We start from the raw sequence: 16,776 nt of genomic DNA on the forward strand, positions 1-16,776 counted from the left end.
ATCTCAAGGCCTGTCTCTCACAGACTCAGAGTCTTTTGGTGTTCAAGCTCAGTGCTACAGAGTTTTTAAATTTTAAAGGCAAAACCCACAAAGACCATAATTTACGTCAAAGTTAGAGTAACCTTGAAACGTTTGTTTCTAAGCATAGTAATTATTTCAGATATAACACGAGGATCATTTTGGACTCATATCTTTTAAAATTACTTTAGGTCACTTTAATTATTTTGGTTAATATATCTGGGCCATGGTCAAGGTCATGGAAATCTCAAATATATTGCCAAGGCAGATGTAACCATTTAGGGGGTGGGGAGAGGTCCACCATCTTTCCACCCCACAACCCCACGTGGTGTCCTAGGTTTCAAATTTAATAACTCATCAACTCTTGTTTTTGCTGTCCATTTCCATCTGGATGTGGGCCCCCAACTGGGGCATAGTTGACCTACAGGGAGCAATGGCCTTAAAGAAAAAAAAAATGAGAGAAATCTCTCTCCCACAGGAGCCATCAATTGTCAGGGGCTTTTTTTTTAGGGGGGGGGGTGTATGTGGAATTTCCTGAGCCCTTCCTTCTTCCCTCAGTGCTTGAGTATTAACTGTCTTTATCCTGTGTCCTGTGCAGATCTTATATAGCCAACCGTAGCTGCTGTGAGTTGATGAGTGCAGTCATCCTGCCATGCCCAGAAGACACCAGGTAACCAGGTAGCCAGCCTGACCAAGAATCTAATCATTCCACAACACAGTTCTACACGGAAGGTTTTACAGTCTTGTTCAGAAGCATGATGTGGTAGGTAGGTCCTATTCCCAAAGGATGAGTTATCTTTTCTTTTTCATATGAGCAGAATTGTTGTGATTTTACCCTTGAAGATTTTTTAAATGACTATGTAATACATTTCCATAACCTATGCTATATGGCAAACTAGCCATCCCACTAAAGGATTAAGAAGAAAATCATTGTTAACCAAATTTTGTATCATCTGAGAGGTTTCTTTTCTGTTGTCAGGTCACAACACCCTTCTGTTGATTCTATAGTAAAGCACTGGCATTGGGAACTGTGTTAGTAACTCTTCCACAAACTTGGATCCACTGCTGAAATCTTCCACAAGCTTCTAAGTCAGCTCTGGGAACCAAGTATAGAAGTCTTGGGGTAGGGGATATTTTACATATAACACAGGACAGTAATTTTCTACTCTGCACAATTTGATTGGTGGAGCTTGTCAAGAAGTGAGCCAGGAAAAAAAAAAAAGTCAACTGTTGATTCCATTTATTTCCAAGTTCTGGCAAAGGACTCTCAGATAGATGTCAGTGGAGACACATAGAAAGAAAATTGTCACTTTGTAGACTGAAGGGAAGAAGCAAGGACTGTAAAAGTGCATCAGTGTGTCGCTTTTAGAGCAGAAAAAGATCAGTGCTAAAAAGCTCACTTTCTAATGAACCGTTGTTCCAAGTAAAGACTAGGAACTTTCTTGGGAAACCTTGGGAACCAAGTCCCATATGTGCATGTCCACATGTTCTCACACAATCATACATAAGCAACCACAGGAGCATAAGAAGGAATGTAAGGTTTTTGTAGTTATGAAATCGTTAATTTTGACATGGGTGCTATGTTTATATTTTGTCATTTATAGAAGAGGCTGGAGAACAGCCATTATAATATTTTTCTGCATTGCCTTCTTAGATGTCCCAGAGAGCCTGTCCAGGGCACTAACCTATCATTCTTAAGCAATGTTCACTTCCATGGTGCTCTAAGACCTAACTCAGTTGTGACAATGATAATGGTCCATAGGTAATTCCTGCTCTGTTGTTCTTCATTTTCCTTTCTTGAGAATTACACAGACTTGAGATTACAATCAGCTGAAGGAGACTTAAAGAACTTGCAGGGCATCCCCACTGCCCCACACAAGGGACAATGCTCTCCAGCAGGGAAGTGATTGTTTCTAGGTCCCATGGCCACTTAGATGCAGAGATCTGGACATCAGTCACAGTTTACTCCTCTCTGACCCCTTTCCCTTTGCCTTCCTGTCTACTCTGGAAGAGAAAGGGGGTGCATGTTCAAGGAATGGAAACCCACGCTCATGTTTGAATATTAAAATTTCATATTATAATTTTGGTCTAAACCTAAACAATTTAAAAGTGCATCTGTTGCAAAAAAAATATTAAAGAATGCATTTCTGGTTTCAATGAGCATGCTTCTGAATAATTTGTGCCCACAGATTTATTTGTGGAAGCAGGGCTGGTATAGACAGAAAGCAAGCCAGTTTTTATAGAACCCACATCCTTAGCCTGTCTTCTCTTCCACCTGCTATTGATCTTCATGCATCTACCCTGACTACCCCAAATTCTCTGTACCTTTTAGAGCTAAGATATAAGGAATCATCATAATCTTATCATTCAACAAACAGCCAAGGCAGTGTAGAGTCTCCGTATTTGCTCCTTTACCCACTGAGTATATTTCTGAGCTACAGAGCTAGGAAAACTGCACAAAGTCCAAATACATATGTGCCATTGCAAACTTCTAGATGAAGGAAAGTAGTCTACAAGAACTTGGGACCACAGATTCTTCTCAATGGTTCTCAGTATTCAAATGCTCACAGTCAACACTTGAGCATAGTTTCTTTTCTTTTTTCTTTTTTTAATTGGGTACTTTCTTTATTTACATTTCAGTTGTTTTCCCCTTTCCAGGTCTCCCCTTTGGAAACCCTTTGTTCTATTCTCCCTCCCCCTGCCTCCATGAAGGTGTGCCTCCACCCACCCACTCCTGTCCTCCCACCCTGGCGTTCCCCTACACTGGGGCATTGAACACCCTCAGGCCCAAGGGCCACTCCTCCCACTGATGTCCAACAAGTCCATCCTCTGCCACATACACGTACACAACAGGAGCCATGGGTTCCTCCATGTGTATTCTTTGGCTGGTGGTCCAGTCCCAGGGAGCTCGGGGTCGGGGGAGGGTCTGGCCGGTTTCTTAAACTGTTTCTCAAGTAAGCAGGACAATTCTACCTGTATTTTATTTTCTATTAAAAATAGTAACTATGTGTTTTTTTTTTTCCCTTAGGAACATAAGAGATGGACCTCATCACAAAATGTAATACAAAAGTCTTGTATAGGGATGGGAGAATAACTCAAAGGTAAAATGTATGAAGACCCCAGGTTCAATCACCAACATTATTAAAATATCTAAATTCCTGCACTACAACATACAATAGTATTCATGATTTTGTTATGTCATCCATTATTTTTTTTTGTAAACATCTGCCATCATTAGACTGTCTGCCTGCTTTGACATTTTGTAAAGTGGAGGCATCTAGTACGCACCATTTGAATTTTGGCTTCCCTTTGCTCACCAGCAGCCTACCCACAGAGCTCTGTTCATAATAGTAAAGGGAGCTACAGAAACACAGTGAGTTACATAAACACAGCCAGAGGCTTCTTATCCTACCTCTACTACCACTGAGTCACTTCCTTAACTATTCTAGAAAAAACAGGACGTGCCAAAGCTTGGAAAAGAGGAAATAACCGTGCCAGAAAGCAGAACAAAGGCTGTATGCCTGAATGGGAGCCTAAAGAGGACTTAGGATTGGAGGAAGACTGAACAGCTCACTGATTGTGGAAGCGCAGAGAGGAAGACCCAGTCCTCTACACCATAAATACACCAGAGGCTCCCAGCCAGAAATGGCCCTGAAGATCAAGCATGCCTTCAGCAAGGAACCACCTTGTCACTCTCTGTCTACACTTCTGCCATTGTTGACCTGTGTGGCACATGGCTGGGGTCGCATGTCCAGGAGTTTGGTCCAGGGGCCTCCAGTTGGTTTTATTTTCCCAATATAAGCAAATCAGTAACTGTCTCAGGCTGAGCCTTTGAAATCTGTAAAGATGGATTAGAAAATGCACATGACCCTTCTCAGATTTTAGTAAAAGAATTTATAGCCCCCTGAGATCTCCCAGAGAGAAGTAACACTGGGATGAATGAAAAGTTACTATTCAGGTTGAGGGGTCGTAAGCACAGTTCAGGGGCATCACCAAACTTTATTAAGCATTTTCTCCTGGCTCTATTGTAATCTTATCCCTCATGTTTTTCCTCCAGTGTCCTGTCAAATTACCATTCAGATCAAGTGACTAATTCAGTCTGAAAAGGGAATGGAAAAATCTCCATATCAAGGATATATTTTTCTTGATGGATGAGGCTTGTGGGGAGAGTTAGGCAGGAAAATCTGGCTTTCAACCTAATTACAGCATATCTGATTTATTTCCCACCTTAATTTTGTTTATTTTGTTTTTATTCAAAATATAACAGAATTCCTTGAGTTGGGAGATTAATGACTTTTTTTTTCTCTTTTAGGAACAGATCACGTGTGGGCCAAGGTTATAAACAGGAGGTTAGATTCTGACTCGCTGTTTTCCCTGTTCATAACAGGGGTCTCCTGGGATTAACTGAGTTACTCTTTTTTTCCAGTTAGAGACAATTAATGTCTAATTATTCACTGGCTGATATGCTAGAGGTTTTTATTTTTAGGAAAATACAGTGGTTTCCTTTTGCACTGTGTTCCTGGAAAACTGCCCATCAATAAAGTAGAATTGTCAACATCCCCAAGCAGTTGCGTGATTGATTGCAGTTTTGATTGCTTTTGTGATTTATTTGTTCAACAAATATGCATTGATTGTCTGCTAACACAATATAATGTATTAGAACATCCAGTTTTTTAGGTGCAGCTAGTCTCTGAGTCTTAGAATAAGAGGAGTATAGAGTCAGGATGAAATTCAGTCCTCTGCTTGATTTGTTCCTGGAGATAGATCATTTTTGTTTGCTTACTTATTCACTCACTAATTCAACATTAATGCAGTTGCTGATCACACTGGGGTTTTCCACGAAGGTAATAAATAGTTCACTTGTCACCCTTCATTAAGAAGACTGAGACACAGAGATCATCAGTCACATTCCTGGGAGCAGAGACACAGAAGTGAGTTTTCTTCTATCCACCGCACATTGTAGGGACCACACACAGGCTCCATATTGGCAACAGCTCATTATAAACACGCCAGAGTGCTACCACCTACATGTGACCATGGACAAGGTACGGATGAGATACTTGTTGTTTAAGGAGAGAATGTAGGACATGGGTGTCCTAGGAAGATTGTCTCCATACAATGCTACCATGGCTGAGGACCTCTGCAGAGGGCATTTTCCATTAAAGAAACAGGGATCACTTCCATTATTTAGAGAAATGTGTGTGTCAGGACAGTCTGGGTTAGGAGTGTGATATGGCTTCTCAAAAGACATGCCTTTACCTCCAGGATTTAGTGACACAAGACACACTCTTGGAAGTTTATATGTCAGAGTGATTTTTTTTGTATTACACAGAGGAGTTTGCACCCCTGTCCCTTGCCACATCATACCCACCTTATAACAAGGGCTAGAACTTTTTCGATTATTTTGCAAGTGGAGCATTCTAGAGTCAGGTCACACTGAGGCTAAGCCTAGGTACCAGATCTTCCTTCCAACCTGCCCAGAATGAGGCCTGCTAATGTCCCTTATATCTCTGGGTTACATACCAAGGTTTCCATCTATACCAATTGAAATATCTCCACATCAGAGAGGTGATCCTGGAAGAAGTTGCCAGCCTTGTCACTACCCTGCACAGCAATGTGGTGTCTCACTTTCTTAATCTGCATTCATTCCTGGGACCCTCCCTGTCATATATATATTGTGTGTGTGTGTGTCTGTGTGTGTGTCTGTGTCTATGTTTGTGTGTATTGCCACCAGTCCTCTGTAATGGCATGTGTCTCTCTCAGTTTGAAGAGAACTGTGTATCTTTTCTGTGCATGAAGGTTGCATGAACTCTCCTGGAAGATACACAGAAATGCCCATTTTCTTTAGATTGGATACCAGATTGCATCAGACATGTGTCCCTCCAGTTCTAGCTCCTGAACCAATGAGTGTGTGGGGTTATTAGAAGGAGCATCGGTGAGCTATTCTTCTAGGCACATTGGTGACTCAGTAAGGACTGTGTCATTGAAGAGCTCCAAGTTGATATGGGTGACAACTCACAAGAGCTGTAATCTCTCCTTTAGTCCCAGCACCATCAACCTCTAATTGTTTCTAACTCCAGCACTGTCCATGCAGTGGGAACAGGAGAATAATAGCTGGAGTCTCTGGTGTGGGGCTGATGACTGTCTTCTATGGTACAACAGAGTACTACTAAGGCTGATGAAATGGTCTTTTGATAATGTCTTGCCTCTGATTACACCAGCTCTGATTTCAAGCCAGCAGTGGTCATGACATGCCTAGAGGATAGAACCTTGCCAACAATTTCAAAGATGGGGATGCATCTCAGCATCTTTCTGAACCTGCAGTTCTCAACCCATGGGGTGAACAATGGAAAATACATATTTTGGATGATCTTAGGAACTGAGACACCACTCAGTAGCAAAATTCCAGTTATGAATTACAAACAAAAATACAATTATGTTTGGAGGTTCCTCAGACCAAAGAGTTCAACATGGTTTTTCCAGAAACCATGTTCACACATCAGGGTTTTTCCCCTTCTGACTATTTTCCTTTATTCTGTGACTTGGTCCATTTCTTTTAATTTCTTGTAATTGGCAGTGCTCTGCTATGTAGGTAATGAAATAGTGCATTTTATTACCAATCCAAGATTTCACTTCAAAAAATACACTGAGTGAAAGGGCTTAGAGTTGAGCAGCTGAGTGCACATCATGTCTTGGCACAAGCCCTTGACCCTAAGTTCCAGGGGGAAGAGATAAGACTGTTTCCAACCATCACAGTAGCTTAGCACACCCAGTGACTTTCTGGTCCCATCTCCTGGGGCATTTGTTAGGATGAAAATGACAGAGTGTGACTTCTTGAGTTGTTATGACCTTGGGTAACTTGGGTAACATATATGTAAAGACAGACTTGGTTAAGGGTTAAATCCTCACCAGAGCTTACTGGCCTCTTCTCACCCAGGGTAACTTGGCTCTAGGAAGCAGTAATGGCGCTTTTTCTAGTCATCAAACACTGTGGAGAGCAAGCTTCTCCTCAGCCCTAGTTCAGAAATAGAGCTCTTCTCTGACACACCCAGTCAATTGTTTTCCAAGATTTGGAACAGAATTAATTTGCTTGAAGAAGCACCCGTTCTATGCTAAGTATTATGAATGATACAATTTAATTGTTCTTTCTTTCAGGGGATGGGTTGTACCTTTGTCCTTTGCTGGCTCCTGAAAATGACCCCCTTTTCTTCCAATTTTGCCTCTACTAAGCTCTGATCAGTTGCCTGGTGATCTGTCCCAAGTCACTTCCTGGTAGGATTGTTGCCAGGATCTCTCCAACCATATGGGGAAGGGTCTCAGACTCCTGCTCACCCTGGGACAGAGGAAATGAATATCACTAGGCCTACCTCCTTAGCACAATGAGAAATCTTTGCAAGACATAAAAGAAGTTCATGAGAATTTAGCTCATGTGGTGTCCCAGGAAACTGGATATGTTCTCTCCCACGTGTTACTTAATGTCACCCTTATTAGAGCACCATAAAGTAGATAAGCTTGTCCTTATTATACAGAAGAAAAGTGAAGAGCCACAGGTTTGTCCCACTTTCAAGTCATGGATGCTCATCACATACCACACCCGTGCTCTCTGGGGACACCATGGCAAACCTGCATTACGGTAAGGCTGTCCCATCAGTCTGTGTTCTAGCCTCACACTAAGCCCTGCTTTCTCTGTGAACCTTTTCTGTGCTTATGGTTTGGCCTGGTGAACAATAGCCCAAAGCTGCCTCTCTCTGTTTCTTCTGAGTTTTACATCTTCACAGTAGCACTAGGTACAGTGGCACACGACTATAATCTCAGTGATTTGGATGCTGAGGCAGCAGGATTAGGCAGGTAAGGCATTCGAAGCTAGCTGGGGATATGTTGTGAGATCCTATCTCAAGACACAAACATCACAAGGCAAATTAAAGACTGGATGAGTTAATGATTGAGAGACGTGACTGGGGTTGATGTATTGGGATCAAAAACAGCTCTGCTGTTTGTTAACTCTGCATTTTGGGAGATGTGTTTAGTGTTTACTCATCTCTAGACTGGGAATAATGATATTAGGTGAAATGGGCGCTATCTTCTAGAATTCCTGTTTTCTCCTTCCCATCTACGGCTATGTGAGGAATCAACAATACCTAAGAGCCTTTTGTGACCTATTATGAAGTTTTCAAGGTGTTTAAGATGGAGGCTTGATTACACAATTAATCAAGTGCATAGCCCAGTAAAGATCAAGAGGCAAAACCCAAACACCACTCTGGAAGCCATATCCTCCATTAGGAGGGGTTGCTGAGCTCTGAGTGGAGGGGCTCAGGTCACCAGGAGGTGTAGATGCACATATGTTGGAGACACACAAAAATCAGCCCCAGGTCGCTGTGGGTTCTCAGTACTCAGAGCATCCTATAGTTTGCCATCACGCAGCAGCTCCATGGTGACCCCGGGCACATCACTGTGACAGCGCAGAACAACATCATAACCAGCCGGCACTATTCCTGTCCACAGAGCCTGGAGCTTTGGTGGTGGGGGTGGCCCTGGGGGTGTGTGAGGGATAGAACTCAGTTTGGGACATTTCTTGTGAGGCTCTATGGTGAGTTTACTCTGGCTCCTTTTGCACTGCACACTAGGAGGCAGGCAGCTCTCCCTGTTGCCTTGCTCCTTGGGTATCCATTTAATGATGCTTGTATCTCCCCTAAGTGTGCCACTCCCCAGCATCATGAGGGCTATGAATCTCCCAGGCTTTGACCCGTTCCAGGGCTTCCCGGGCTCCCCAGAGAGGTGAAGGGACCTTTTAGGAAGCTGCTTCTGGCAGAAGCACAGCTCAAAGGTCGGAGGTCAAAATGGTTGCTATCACTTAGAATTTCTGTTTTCTTCTTCACATCTCAAGCTATGTCAGGAGTCAACAACTCTAAAGAGCCTTATGTCACCTATTATGGTTTTCAGGTGTTCAAAATGAAAGTCAATGCACAGGCTCTGAGAGCTCATTAAAATTCTTGCTCTGCATCTTAGGCTATGAGTAAATCTTACTCTGAAGCCCACCTGCACTTAACTAAACTCTATGTATTCATTCATTATTAGATGTGTATATGTGAGTGTGGGTGAGTGCAAGGTTATGTCTATGCAAATCAGAGGTTGACTTTTCAGCTTCTCATCTCATCCTACCAGTTGAGGCGTGATATTCCTTCCCGTCACTCTGTCCTCCAAGTTAGGTGGTGTTCTAGCCTCCTTTCTTCCTTCCATCTCACTAAGGAACAGTGGGATTGCAGATGCATGCCACTTATGAATTGCATTCTTCTTTTCTCTCTCTCTCTCTCTCTCTCTCTCTCTCTCTCTCTCTCTCTCTCTCTCTTTCTCTCTCTCTTTTATTGTGGAGTCTAGATATCAGCTGAGGTTGGGATGAGCTTTCTCACTACTTGTTTGCCTGTCCTAGACTGTATATTCTTTAAGAACTGGGACCACGTATTGTTCGTTTTTGAGATCACCACTAACCAAATTGACCTCTCAATTATTCTGAACTTCCAATTAGAATTTGTTGGTTAAAAAAAAATAAATAAATGAAATGATTCTTTACATTTAAAGCATGAGTCAGTATTTTAACATCCAAGTAAGATGTGAAAAAGGGAAGCGCCCTCTGAACAAAGGCACTGAAGGAGCAGTAGTTGTAGGGAGACATGGAGTATTTCTGAGTTTATTGTGGGGACCACGAGCATTGCGGGGATTGGTAGAGTACACAGCAAAAAGGCAGGGTGGTTTTGAGCTGAGGGCCCTGGTTTGGCCTCAGGGTTCAACTCTTCAGACCTCAGTCTCCGGCTCCACTGAGGCCCAAAGGGAACAAACTTTTGGTTCAGCTCTGAAGATGTTTTGCTGTTTTGATTTTTTTCCAGTTGAGTTACTTCAGACAATGAATCGATTTAGACACACTCGGGTGCCATCTATCAGACTACATTTGTAAAATATAAAAACGCAGCCAGAACACTTAATGTAGAATTTTCTAACTTACTGCTAGGGTAGGGACAGACCATTCCAAGCTAAGATAGGCTGGGCTAGAGCTTCAAGCTGCATGTCCACACCTGCTGGAAAGAAAAGAAATGCCTGGAACCTATGGGACAGCCAGACAGATGTTGGAAAGAGAAGATCTTGAGAGATATGGGAAAAGACCAGGCTTTTACCATTATGTCCTTAGGATCTAATCCTGAGCCTCTCCTCTTTACAGACACAGGATCCCAGGCCTGGAATAATGTCCTCCCCCATCTGCAGATGCCTTACATCCACAAATGAAAGGGATGCTTGAAACAAAATTTTCCTTGATCTTTATTAAGTCCAGAGAAAATGAAGTCATCTTACATCTTACAAAGAATGGGTATTATGCCTGTCTTCAACTCTTTCCAAGGACACTTTCCTGTGTCTGCAGCCACTTTAGCTACCTAGACAAAGAAGTGGATTCACTAACTCAGCAAATCGCCGCAGGGCCTTTTCCACACCTGCCTTGGTGAAGCAATTAGCCAATGTAGAGCTCTGGAAATATGAAGAACCAAGACCCCAAACACAGCTCAGGAGAGGCTAATCTACCATAAGCTCCACAGGATCACTGATCCCTGATTCAAACGTGAAGGGCGACTGGGCAGTATAGCTGCAGCTGTAGTTGCCTACATGTTGGGGTCCAACGGCGGGCAGCTTCAGATAAGCCGAGATGCTTCTTGTTGAGGTTATCCAGAAGGGTATTTTAAAGCCATCACGTATCAGACGCATGCTGACCTTGGGCACGTGGCCATGGCATCGAAAGCCAGCCTCATGGCCCCGACGCACCTTGCCTTTCCATAGAGCTTCCAGCCTTGGTTTGGGTGGTGGCCCTGTGAGGGATGATGGTAATGAGGTTGTAGCATCTCCTGCCAGAGGGGTCTCTATGCTGGATCTGCTTTAGATACTTCTTTTATGCCATCACTCTGAGTTACACAGCTCCCTCTCCTTCTTTGTGTCATAAGTGCTGGTGGGGTACCATCTGTATCTCCCCTAGGTATTTAACACCCAAAGTGACAAGGGTTAAGGGATCTTGATTTGTCCCATGGGGTGTTTCATCGGGTACTCAAAGGTTTGAAGCTGTGAAGAGTCCTTTCAGAAAAGTACTTCTGGCAGAAGCACAGTTCAGAAGTCTGAGGTCAGAACCTAAGGTGGGCGGAAACCTTTGCATGATCTCTTTCTGGATCCAATAACTTCTGATGAATTTATGATTCATGATAATCAATGACTTCTGATCCAATAACCCCAGGATCTCAATAGTTCTGTAAAATTATATATTAACTCAAAGGTGAGTCAATGGTATGAGTGGCTGTGAGATACATGCATCACCGGGAAACTGAGGCCTGGGAATGTTCGTGTGAACATACACAAGAACCCCTTGGATCCTAATACATCATTGGACCAACTGCCTTCCAGCTCAGAGAATGGGAAACAAACCAGATTTCCAGGCTTCACACCTGGGGAGAGGCCTCTTCAAGGTTCTCAAAGCTCAACACTTCATTAAGGTATAACCTGGAAAGATTGGCTCCTCACAGGTTACAGCTCAGGAACACTGCTCCCTAAGTGTGTAACCCTCTGCTCCTCCCACCCTCATCGCCACTTTCAGCTCACCATTCACCTGCAGCTCCAAGGGCTCACTGGACGCAGATCTCGAGAAGGGCGGTGCCTGTTCCATGTAGATACAACTATAGTTGCCAGAATCTATTGTTGTGATATTGTGCAGCTCAAAGACAGCTTCGGTCCCAGATGAATTCAGCGTTTGCACCACAACTAAATCCGGTTTGCCCTGGCGTTGCAGGCCAAAGCGCAGGTTGGTCTTGGGTGCAGTACATCGAAGCTTCACCGTTGAACCAGGCTCAAGGTTCCGACTCGATGGCTCTGCAGTAAGTACTGGGGCTGGTAGTGTCCCTGTGAAGGATCAAACACATTGGCTCAGCTTGAAGATATGGCAGGGGTCCTGTACGTGACCCAGCTTGTGCTCCAGCTAAACACTTTGCTTAAAGTGGCCTCCCTATTCCCTCTCTTGCTTGCTTCTGAAAGGTACCAAAAGACAGCATTGCTTAATTCTGTGCCATCCCTTCCACATCCCAGCCCTGGCAGTCTGTTGGCACAAGGGAACATCTGGATTTCTAATCTACAAGCCTGGCAACTACAGCTGCAGCTACCTAACCCATGCCGAAGGCGAGCCCTCTGAGCCCAGTGCTATTGTGACCATCAAGATGCATGGTGAGTGTTAAACCCCAATACTGAAAAGCTTGGTGTAAAACCTGACACACAGTGTCCAAAGATAAGCCATTTGCTTCTGAGCTGTCACTGAAGGTCAGAGGTTTGGAGGCTGGACACAGGGAAGTTCTCAGTGGGACCCTACAAAGCAGAGTGTCCTGGACTCTTCCCTCTCTTTCAGCCACACAGGCTCCACCCATTCTGTGTTTAATGGGAAATTACCTAATGATCTATCCCCAGAAGATATATGAGACCCTTGCCTGCAAAGCTCCTCAGAACGCAGCTGAATTCCAACTCAGGCAAGGGGGGAAGGTGCTGAAAATTCATGGGTTCAGCCCCACCAAAAGATGCTACCCTGTACTATATGAACTTGAAGACACTGGATAACCTAGGTCCTTTTACCTGCTGCTACCGTATGCACAAATACATGCACATTTGGTCGGAGGACAGCAAGCCCATAGAGCTAATGTGGAGTGATGGTGAGCCTCCTAACAGGGTGAGCTGTTGTTGAAAGGCAAAGATGGTGGTCTCAAGTGAACAGAATGGGGATCCCAAAACAGAAACTCCAGATATGAACATATATTAGCTCAGTTTCCCAAGCTTTAAGTAGGACAATTAATACAGCAACCTTGAACCCTGGAAAGAATTGGGTCTGACGCTGGTCTGTGCAGTTGATTTGCCCAGGGTTCCTGCAGGGACTGAGGCTCTGCTCATAGTTCCAGTTCACTGCCAGAATCTGGAAGGCAAAGGAACCAGGATCTGCTTGTCATTAGAAAAATGGGCTTCCCCATAACTGATAGGCCATGGTTTCTAGGCTTTATTGGTGAACTTACCAAGCATTAGAGTATTTCCTGGGTCCAGTCTGAAACCTGTAAAAACACTGTGTGAGTCTCCATTCATACCTCACCTGCTCCAGAAGTTCTAGATCTAAGGACATCTCACCCCAGAATACCAGTACAGTAGCCAGCAGAGACATGGCGGGTCCTCAGTCCAGCAGGTGTGTCTGTAGGGAGCACCTGCAGAGGCAAATTAATTTAGGGCACTGACCTTGTACTTTGTTTGCCCTTCCTGGAAGGTAGGGGCAGAGAGACAACTGCTTGGCGTGGGGACAGTGAGGATTCAGCAATAATGCTAATCAATAATAATGTGTAATTATCAAGCCAAACTGATAATAACAGTAAAATCCTCTTATCCTGTCCTAAGAGGCATGTGTGAGCATGCACCAGAACTGAGATGTAGCCCTCCGTGTGTATATTCAGTCACTGACCCATGGGGCCACTCTCACCCAAAGAATGAATCCTCCTTTATTACAGTAGAAGGTTCCAGAGAAGCTGGCTGTTCTTGCTGCTCTGTAGACTTCACGAGGAGGCAGGGTGGAGTAAGCACTGGGAAGGGACTCCTGTAAGGCCTAGTACTTTTCAGTGGACCCTTAGGCTTCTCCAGCAAAGCAAAGGAACAGACAGTGTGTCTCCTAGCTGACCATGGCTTCTTCTCTCCATATGTCCTCAACCGAGAGGACAATGACAAGAAGGCTGGCATTGCTACTCTAAGACACTTCAGCCTGCATGGGCACCTGATGCAGGCTTAATTCTGCACTCCCTGCTCCTTCCAAAAATCCCTTGTTAAATCAGTATTGTTCTTCCAAGTGATGATATCTAAGGGACAGCTGAAACTCAGCATTGGCTTGACTCACACCCATCACAGTGGGATTTTCTAAGCTGGGCTTATTATCCTTGGCGTTTGAACCTGGTGCCTCAAATTATGATTGAAGCCTCTGCAGTTTTATAGGTTTTTCTTTTTTTTTCTGATTTTTTTTTTGTTATTTTAAAGCTATTCATTTCTTCCTCTCTGGTTTCTAATATCTCTCCTCAGATTCTCTTGTCCCTTTTCTAGAATTATCAAGTTGGAAACACCCCATACTTTTATTAATATATGTCCTTATCTTATAAGTACCACACAACGCATCCTAAAATACAAATAGAGGAACAATCAAAATTGAAGTGAAAAAAAAATGAACTTTTTTCTGCATAGTGTCAATTTCTCTCTCTATTTTATTTAGAGAATCTGCTATGTAAAGGTAACAGACTTAAAATCTGATAAAAATACATTAATATGAATTTTCTATCACAGCAATGAATTTTCTATCAGTTTTACCTTTAGAGTCTCGGGGGTTTTTTTTGCCATTATTACATGAGAAAAGAGTTGGAAATTTTTAATGAAATTAATTTACTTTCTCTGTTTTTGGGGGGGAGTAGCAAAAATATATTGATATTTTCAGAAGAGATGTCAGTAAAGTTGCAAAAGTAACTGAGTAATGGTTGGGCTTTTGTTAAGTGTTCAAGCAAAACCAGGAAATCACAACTAGAAGGAAAAGAGAATCAGAAATCTTATTCCTACACTATCATTCTAAGAAAAATTCTACCTGTTCTTTCCTTTGGGATAAGTTCACTTGGCTCAAGTTAGGACAGACTGATGCCTCTTCCCTATCCCTTCCCAAAAATTCTAAGAAAGAGCTACTTAGTGAACCAAGGGACCATGAGAAATCAGATATAGGCACATACAATGGGACCAGTACTAATTGCTGACATTCAAGGAACGAAGATGGTGTATCAAGTTTTCACACCCCTGCAAGCTTAAAGCTGCAGAAAGATATTCCTCCGGGTTCTAGAAGTCCAATATATGAAATCAAGAGGTTTGGAAGCTCCTGGTTTGTCCTTGCCTGTTTTTAGGACTTTGGGAATATTTGGGAATCTCTGACAATGTTTAGCTTGCACGTATATCACTTTGTTGTTTGAGCCTGTTCTTGGTATCTATTTTCTTCTCTGTGACTAAATTTCTCTCTTCCCAGGACCTCACCAGTACCTGGCTTAGGTTCCACCTACTATTGAAGGTGTGTGTAGAGTCACTAATTCTCTTTCAGGTCACAGTTACAGCTATGAAGATTAGAAGTAGGACATATGGAGAGCAGAGGTCAGCACACAACAGCTGTCTAGGGAGTTGAAGAAGCTGGAGCCGAACCAAAGACAAGAATGGATCTGATGCTAAGGGTCTCTTGGGTCACAGATGATAGAACAAGTTTCTCAGATTTCTAGTGTGAACCTTGGATGTCTTTTCTCTGTATATGAGAAACTGGCCACAAAGAATGTTGCCTTGGGTTGGTGCATTGGAGATAGTAAGACACTTGTCACTAACTAGAATTCTGAAGAGCACTCCAGCTTACTTTAAAAGTATCATATCCCAAACTCAGAAATCAGAGACAGGTGCATCTCTATGGGTTGGAGGCCAGTCATTGAGAGCTTTCAAGTCAGTCATCCAGAACTACATAGTGAGATGTCTCAAAAATAATTCTATTTTTTGTTTGTGTGTTCAAGAAGGGGGACTTTGATAGTTTGATCCACCTCTGAAATTTGATATTTTGATCTATCTGTAATTTGGAATTAACCACCCCAGTGCTAACTCCCCCACTATACCGTCTGTTTATCAAGCAATATATTTTTCCCATGTTCTCTCTTTTTCCATCCCAAATGATGAACAGATAAACAGTTATTTTCTGAGTCTTGCTTATGTTCCAATAGTTTTCTTAAGTACAACAATATTAATAACTAAAGCAGGGGGAGCTGTGCATGAGCCATTTATTCTTCAAAGCATTTATATGAGGTCACTTACTTTAGCCTGCCAAAGGCCATTTGGAAGAGATGCTATTAACCTGCCCATTATTCAGTAAAATGATGCAGTACTAGATAGAATCAATGTGGTTCTGCCAGATCCCTAAGATTTAGTTCCCACATACCCTGCCTAGCCAGAGGTTCAGTGCTCCACCTTCTAGTAAAAGTCCCTTGGGGTGTGCAGAAGATCTGTAGGTTGACAAGAGAAAGAGTGCTCATTCCAAATATTCAGTTTATTATCTACACCATCAGCCCTATGTCAGTAGAAGACACAGTTGTCTATGGTACCTAGGATCTTACTCCCCATTTTTCCTCAAGATCTTCCCCCATGGGAAAATTTCTAGGTCACAGAATATGTAATTATCCTCATTCTCACATCATGACCCTACTTAACTGGGTGTGTTCTAGGTTGAGTCCTGTTGGGGGCCACCTTTTAGCAGAAAGCGGCTATCAGCTCTGCAGCCATCTTGAGCCATATCCACTGACAGGAGACTTGGATTACAATAGCCTACAACAGCTGAGCACACTCCGATAATCTTGGTTTAGATACCTTGGGTGTGTGAGATTAAAGGTGTGTGAGATTAAAGGTGTGTAATTTAAGAGTTTGACTTAGAAGTGTAGAGATCAGATTTAGAGACAAGACCTAAAGGCATGATTATAGGTGTGACTTAGAAGCGTGGCTTAGAGGTAAGACATATAAAAGGCAGAGACAGAACAGAACTGAGAATCAGACACAGCAGACAGAGGAGACACTTTTGGGAGACACTTCAGAGAGTACAACTTGGAGTTCAACTTGGAGTAGGAATTAGGCATTAGGTAGCAGGTACTTGGGAGAGAACTCGGAAGAACTAGGTAG

The 16,776-nt window shown here is 43.1% G+C and overlaps 1 protein-coding gene and 2 long non-coding RNA genes across 8 annotated transcripts in view; 2 read left to right on the forward strand and 1 right to left on the reverse strand.

Moving 5' to 3' along the window:
- Positions 1–4,577, forward strand: part of LOC143434089 (uncharacterized) — a 96,274-nt gene extending 91,697 nt beyond the window's left edge. For all 3 annotated transcript variants that reach the window (XR_013103293.1, XR_013103292.1, XR_013103294.1), the window contains exons 3-5: positions 617–785; positions 3,047–3,119; positions 3,468–4,577. This is a non-coding gene — a long non-coding RNA (uncharacterized LOC143434089). The remainder of the gene's footprint in view (positions 1–616; positions 786–3,046; positions 3,120–3,467) is intronic.
- A 5,725-nt stretch (positions 4,578–10,302) lies between these two features.
- On the reverse strand, positions 10,303–13,311 carry LOC117719242 (alpha-1B-glycoprotein-like). 3 transcript variants are annotated; one of them, XR_013103295.1, is made up of 5 exons: positions 13,198–13,309; positions 13,089–13,124; positions 12,884–12,991; positions 11,644–11,940; positions 10,303–10,865 (listed from the first exon to the last, which is right to left on the reverse strand). XR_013103295.1 is itself a non-coding variant. In XM_076911402.1 (4 exons), exons 1-4 carry the CDS (start codon positions 13,229–13,231, stop codon positions 10,576–10,578), a joined length of 657 nt encoding a protein of 218 aa, XP_076767517.1. In that variant the 5' UTR covers positions 13,232–13,311; the 3' UTR covers positions 10,303–10,575. The 3 variants fall into 3 exon arrangements, 1 of the variants encoding a protein (XP_076767517.1); XR_013103296.1 differs by having other exon boundaries at positions 13,208–13,306; XM_076911402.1 differs by lacking the exon at positions 12,884–12,991 and having other exon boundaries at positions 13,198–13,311.
- Positions 11,947–16,776, forward strand: part of LOC143434090 (uncharacterized) — a 172,025-nt gene continuing 167,195 nt past the window's right edge. For both annotated transcript variants that reach the window (XR_013103298.1, XR_013103297.1), the window contains exon 1: positions 11,947–12,258. This is a non-coding gene — a long non-coding RNA (uncharacterized LOC143434090). The remainder of the gene's footprint in view (positions 12,259–16,776) is intronic.

The sequence above is a fragment of the Arvicanthis niloticus genome, chromosome 13 (assembly GCF_011762505.2).
Source record: "Arvicanthis niloticus isolate mArvNil1 chromosome 13, mArvNil1.pat.X, whole genome shotgun sequence".
Lineage (NCBI taxonomy): Eukaryota > Metazoa > Chordata > Mammalia > Rodentia > Muridae > Arvicanthis > Arvicanthis niloticus.

Coding starts and splice junctions, on each gene's coding strand:
- LOC117719242 (XM_076911402.1), bottom strand. CDS start 13,231: ATGTCTCTGCTGGCTACTGTACTGGTATTCTGGG. Junction 13,125..13,197: donor TACTGTACTGGTATTCTGGG/GTGAGATGTCCT, acceptor GTGTTTTTACAG/GTTTCAGACTGGACCCAGGA. Junction 10,866..11,643: donor CTTGGAGCTGCAGGTGAATG/GTGAGCTGAAAG, acceptor CATCCCTCACAG/GGCCACCACCCAAACCAAGG.